At 48.8% G+C, this 6,589-nt stretch overlaps 2 protein-coding genes across 2 annotated transcripts; one reads left to right on the forward strand and one right to left on the reverse strand.

Moving 5' to 3' along the window:
* Positions 1 to 1,152: 1,152 nt before the first annotated feature.
* On the forward strand, positions 1,153 to 1,440 carry CABS01_16870 (uncharacterized protein; the record flags this gene model as incomplete). Its single annotated transcript, XM_060550199.1, has 1 exon — positions 1,153 to 1,440. One exon carries the CDS (start codon positions 1,153 to 1,155, stop codon positions 1,438 to 1,440), a length of 288 nt encoding a protein of 95 aa, XP_060402141.1.
* Positions 1,441 to 5,774: 4,334 nt separating this feature from the next.
* On the reverse strand, positions 5,775 to 6,545 carry CABS01_16871 (zinc knuckle; the record flags this gene model as incomplete). Its single annotated transcript, XM_060550200.1, has 1 exon — positions 5,775 to 6,545. The coding sequence occupies one exon, from the start codon at positions 6,543 to 6,545 to the stop codon at positions 5,775 to 5,777; it is 771 nt and encodes a 256-aa protein (XP_060402142.1).
* Positions 6,546 to 6,589: the final 44 nt, after the last annotated feature.

Consider the following 6,589-nt stretch of genomic DNA (forward strand, 5'->3'; position numbering starts at 1 on the left):
TATTTTAAATATTCATTAAAAATACACACTTAATATAAAAAGTTAAAACTTAGGTATAAATACTTATTTATACTGAGTTTGAAATAATATAATTATAAGTATATAAATATTCTTATACGTAGTAATTATTAATTTTTTTTTCAGATTAAATTTCTCATAAGAATCTTTATAAGTATAATAACTACATAAGCTTATATTAAAACTAGTATCAATTAGTATATAAAGCTTTAATATACTATGATATATCTAATTTACTTTTTTTAACTTTTTAAATTACTTAACTAAAAAGTTATTTAAGTTATTAGAATTTTAGTACTTACTAGTAGTTTATGTATAAATACTAACATTTTCAAAAACTTTTACTTTTTTTTACTAAATACTTTATATATATAATATATTATATAGTATAAAGTTCTTTTATTTAAACTACTAATAAAGCTTTATATAATGTTCAAGAAGCAGATTTCTATAATAAATACTCGATTCTATAGACCTATCGTAGTACTATTGGTGCAAATGGGGGGGGGGGGGGGCCAAATGTAAGGGGGGGCCAAAAGGGGGTGGGGCGACTTAACTCAAAAGTTGGCTTGGCACGTCGACGCGTCCTATCTTTCATCAGGTTGGGACTAGGTGTTTGCACTACCCCGCCCTCAACTTCTTTGTAACATATGTTCGCCTGAGGCATCCCGGGGCATGGAGCCAAGGGCTCATTTTCAATCTCGCGCCGACACCTCCATCAAGAACATATGTCCGCCTTTCATAACCGCGCGAAACTAGTTCCCCCATATTTGAACTTCCTAATTCATCAGTTGAGCTTCCTCAGCCAATTCGAAAGCTGACGCGACGATACCAAAAGATGAACAAACCAAATCCGACGCCTCTGACAACTGATGGATGCCAGCCTACCAAGGAACGAGTGACGACGGTGTGATTTTTTAGGTACCTACAAAGGTGAGTAGCATCTCGTCAATCGGGGATTTGACTAAAAAGAATCCAGTGAAGGACTCTCATCTGACCGCCGATCCCTCTCAAAGCAAAAGCGGACGAAACAGCAGACGACCTCGAGACGAGATAACATCAAATCGGTCAGGGCGCCGAAAGAGCCATCAGAAGACGACCATTTCAACCTCCACACTGGAAATACCTACCGAGATGACCAACAAGCATATCAAACTGGGGGTGGTGGAAGGCTCTTCTCAACTACGTCAAGCTGTATATGGATTCTTCGACCACACAGGGAGGCTTCGCCATCGCATTGAGAGCAGACGACACACAACTACAGTGGATCTTGGCCCTTGCTTGAAACCCGCTCTTATCAGCCATGATCGGATAGAATACTGCTCATGCTTCCGCGCATTATCACTTCGACAAGTCCGAAAAGAGTTGCGCTGCCACGTAGCAAGAAAGCTTTATGCGCATGCACTCTATGGAGAAACATAGCAAAACGAGGCAACTGGATTTACTTGAGGAAAAGGAGACCAACAAGGCATCAACCCAGTCCTATCAGACGGCGGCGCTCCAGCACGCAGAACCTTAGGTCATTGGACGGACATAAGCGCCGCGAGGGATAAGTCAAACGAGGAAACGAGGCCAAAAGCTATTATTGGCATGGGGTATCATCTGGATTCGGCGTTCTATATATTGTCCAGTGCCTTATAGTACAGCATCAGACCCTCCCTCGTCCATACACGGTGAATTTGTGTCTCTTCTTGTGAGAGATGCTCATAGTCTGCGAAGCCAGCGTCCGATGTGCCTCTGAATTCGACACTGACAGCAGAGAACATCGCAAGTTTGACCCGAAATGATTGTGCCGCTGGAAGAGAATGCCGAACCGACCCGATCCCATCTTTTGAAGTAGGGAGGGGTGCCGAGAAACGCGGATTGCCCGGTCCATCGCACGACATCGTGAAGATGCCTAGGCGATTCCTCGGATTGGTTCCGCCATCCCGTGACGTGTGTTTCGTTGACTTAACAACAGAACGTAGCCCTAGGTATGGCCCCGACCTGGATACCGCGTCTATAATAGACGTCAGTTCCAATCGCGATCTCGACCCCGGCGCCGAGCCAAGACCCAACGGTAAGCCTTCTTCGAAGAGTATCGTGAGATTGATTGACCGGGCAGTCGAGCATGCCCACGTCGATTGATCATCGTGCCGAGACCAAGCTCAATTCAGAGGAAGGCTTGGTCAATTTTGTCCAGGACGGTATGTTGACAACGTTGTGTTCCTTGCCATGCTTCAGTTAGTGTGTTGTACCTCTACACTTCAGATCATAGATCCATTGCTTGTGAGGTCCACAGAGCCGTTCTTAACCTCGGGCGCTTTCGTGTTCGCCAAGGGTTTTGATGGGATCGTACTGCCAATCAACGTCAATGCGGCGGATCAGCAGTCGGATCACCACAGAAATCATTGGATTCTTGCAATCGTCAACTGGAAAACGGAGACATTCGACGCCTTTGGGATGCAGCCAGCTGCTTCTTCTCGATGGAGCAAAAGGATCGATGAATACGTCTCGGAACTTCGTGGCGCAGTGATGCAACTCGAGAAGAGATCTCACGAAGTAGGATTCGTTCATTCTGTTCTTGAGGCATCGTGTTTTTACTCACATCAATTAGCTGGGACCCTATGTAGATGACTCATGCTGCGCTTTTCTCTGCACTTGCACTCTTGAACGCTACCTGGGCCGGACACCTCAACGTTAAAAACGATGGCCCATGGGCCCCGAATTGAGAAGACACTACTTGCGCAGACTTCTGAACCAATGGCAGCTGCCCGCCAGCCATCCTACAAAAGGGTCGCAGCCTTCGGCCTCTGGTAACGGACCAAGGTTCGGACGAGCGCTTCTCTGTTGACAAAGCCAAAGTAGTGGGGCGCTGTATCAGAGGGAGCCGCCGCGACACAGTCACGTAGAGGAATCCCCCGAACCCAAAACCAGCGATCGTAATCTACGTCAGCTTAGCTAAGCATTGCATGATAAGGAGACTGGTGTCGAATTCGACTGTCTAGCCGATCAAATCCCCGCGGGAGTCCTCCACCAAATGGCACCAGATCGTATGGCGGAGAAGGGCTTTCGACAACGGTCGTCCTCGTTGAGGTTGAGGCAGGCAAACAATCCCAAGCAGAGCTGCAGAAAGACAACCCGCGAGTAGCCAGTCAAGAGCTTTGCCAGGTTTGCTGCAGGGAGGGACCAGTCGTCAACGGCGCAGGGGCTGTTTCGTTAGCCGCCGCCCCTTTCAAATTCCTCCAGTGTGAAAGAAAGCTGCTGAATCTGGTACCTATTCCAAAAATGCATTTGGGATTTGCAAAGACTAGATTTTGATTACAGGTTCTGGAAATAACCCTGGATTGGACTGCAGCTCTGAAACAGACTAGACCTTTGTAAGCAAGATGTGGTGATGACACAAGTTGCATGTAACCATGCCGGGCACCGCTTCGGTACGTCCGCCTTGCCCCTTCTTTCCAGACTAACCTAGGCAAACACTCCAATACTTTTGGCTATGCCTGTATCTGCACAATTTTCGTTGTACGTACTTCATAGCCCGATTCTAGAATCATTTCATTCCAGAATCACGGTTCTGACGTTCTGTACCTTGATTCCAGCATCATGATGTGTTCCTGTTTTCTCAAAGCTGCAGTTATTCTAGGATGACCCCATTCCAGAATCTTAGTACATCAGGGATATTCCCTCGTTCTGTAATCACTGGCATTCCGGAATCGTAGCACACCCATGGCGTACTTCGTTTCTGGAATCATCGTAGTGCTGGAATGTCTGCAGGTTTGAAACCCGAGCATTCTGGAATTGAGGTGGACTCCTGTTTTCTAAATTCTCGATCTCTAAGCATTTTGAAAACGAGGCACTTCCGCTATGTACCTCCATTCTGGAATGGCCGTTTAGGGGTAGACCGAACGAGACATGGGACAAGGACAAGATGCCAGAAAGACCGAAAGGCGTCCCAATTGTATCAGAGATGCTTAGGCGTCCGCATCTTTGTGGACGCTCGGGGTGAAGCCCAGGGGGCTTGGCCTAAATCATCAGAACGGTCCACGACCACGTGGTTGCAGCAACTTGTGGATCTTGCCTCCTCAGTACTGCTTAGTGGAGGCCTGGATACTGTCGTGAAGAGTGCACATTGAGATGCACGTCTACCGGTTTGTTTTCCGTAAGCGGGTGTCAACGCAAGGATGCTGTGGTCGTGATGGGGTGGTTGATGATGCAGCGCCCTCTAGAAGCTGCCCGCCCTGAACCTCAGTTGGGTTTGCGACGCTACGCCACATCTGATTGGAGGAACAATGTATGAGTACATACATACATAATTTATTACGCCCCGGCTAAGGTATCAGGGCTCAGATGATTATCTACATGATCTCCACCTTCGTTCATATCCTTGCCTCCCAGAAGCCCATACGAGTGGTTGCGAGGGTATTGATGGTCATGACGAATGTAGCGCGTTTTTTCTTTCCTGTTCTTCGTGCAACGTGCTTTACTCGAACCGTGCGTATCGCCGGCAGTACATGCTCGAACATGGCACAAATAACGCCCCTTGTAAGCGACAGGCCAATCCTCTGACATAATCAAGGCCCACTAGCCGATTACGGCGCTTCATTCAGTATCATGAGGATAAACTTTCCAGTTCAAAGAATTAGTTATTCATGTGCGCCTTGTTCGCGAACACTACAGGTAGCGTACATACGACATAGCCTCTCGTAATCTGTTCGTCAGGGGAACAGCAAGCCGCATGAAGCCCCGGTCAGACACGCGCTGCGCGTCTGTTTTCTGTTTCTCACTTGCTCTCTCTAGGTTGAGATTCTCGTAGAGCAGAGATAGTTCCTTGCAATGCGCCCTGAACCTTTACAGTTCCTACGTCAAGTTTATGCCTTGCTCCTAGAAAATCATGCAATTAGTCTGGGAGCTTAGAATGATCCTATCCAGTTTCCGAACTCACCTCTCAAATCAGTCCACGTTGGGTTCATTTGGGGGGCGCTCTTGAGTAGCCCGAGACTGACGAACTCGATAGAGCATCCAAATAATCACGATGAAAATGATGATTGCTACTATTAGCCATGGATTTGAAATGAGATATTTTACCACTCTCTTTGTGGCCATAGAGATACAAGACCATAACCTGCCGAAGAGGTTTGTGGCCTTTGCTGGAAACACCCACTCGAGAAAGTCCGCAACACTGTTCAAGGGCTCCTGTATCGTTCTTTGGACTTGTCTGAGGAGATTCGGTATGTGCTTGGCCGACTGCGCCAGAAAGTCAAGGTAGTTGGCATCAGCGTTCTTTCCATGAAACAGCATCTGGTAAGGGAATACAGTCTCTGGGTTAACTCCGAGATCGACCATTTTGTGATAGTACGAGGTGATATAATAAGGTGTGAACTGAAGTCGGCGTTCAGCAATGAAACTCTCGTACGTGATCCTGCAAAAGCCTGGAATTTTTTTGAGGAGTTGAGTTCGCTGCACGCCAACCATGCGGCGCTTCTTGGGCCATGTGATTCGGTTTTGGCCGCTTTAGTCAGCAGCTATGCCCGAATAGCAGTGTTTGGCCAACAGCCGACGCGCTCCGGACGTTAATCCGTAGCGCCCCACTTCGCCAGTGCAAAACACCGACCAGCTGTCTCCAAATCTCCCACTTTGCCCTCCAACCTCATCTACCCCTGGCGGCCACCAAGTGTAGTTTGCGGTTCTCTACTCATGTACACGTGTGTCTAGGCTCTATTGAGGTCTTTCTCCTCGTACAACGCTTCAGCGTACCTACAGTCTCCCCCCAATATTCAGCTAAGTCTGGTATGCGACTCGATCCCGTGTTGCCCAAGGATCTCGGTCTGTTCTATGAACCGGATTGCCTTGGCGGCTGCTTTGCGCTTGTTCAGTATGACCCGGAGATTGTGTCGTCCTGGGAGGGTTCCGAATTCCTGGCGCCGGAGTTGTCGAAACCTGCGGCACCACAGCAGGATGTGCGATACTGTTTGCCGTCCTTCCCGGCATGGGCAGTTGGCGTTGGTGATGCCCGGTACTCTTCGGTTGAAGAGGAAGTCCTGGAGCCCGATCTTTTCCGTGCGCATCTGGACCAGGGCTGCGCTCTGGCGTTTACTGAGGCCTTCGTGGAGTTCGAGGACCTTCTTTGTCGGCTTCGGCGTGAGACGGAACGATGTTCTCCCTCGCGTCTCGGTTTCCCAGTTGGTTTGCCACGCGTGGTGGGACTGTTTATGCGACCATGTCTTGACTGTCGACCTGAGTTTGAACAAGGCTCTCGGCTTGTCTGCCCTGGAACCTGTCTGTCCGTCTGGCCTCCATCCCGTCGCCTCCTTGGCGGCGATGTCTGCTGCTTCGTTGCCCTGGATACCGATGTGGGCAGGTACCCATCGGAGCTCGACTTCGAGTCCCTGTTCTCGGAGGGCTTGTGTCTTTTCTGCGATGGCCTTGAGAAGGTACGCGCCGGACTTCCCCTTTGGGTTGGCTGACGATCTGATGGCGGCCTGGTTGTCGGTGTGTATGAAGACTTTGCTTCGGTGGTTTCCGTTTTCCTTGTCTGCCTGCGCCATCTCGAGGGCCAGGACGATGCCCTGCAGCTCTCCCGCGTAGACAG

This window comes from Colletotrichum abscissum, assembly GCF_030869225.1.
Source record: "Colletotrichum abscissum strain IMI 504890 chromosome Unknown Scaffold_183.1, whole genome shotgun sequence".
Lineage (NCBI taxonomy): Eukaryota > Fungi > Ascomycota > Sordariomycetes > Glomerellales > Glomerellaceae > Colletotrichum > Colletotrichum abscissum.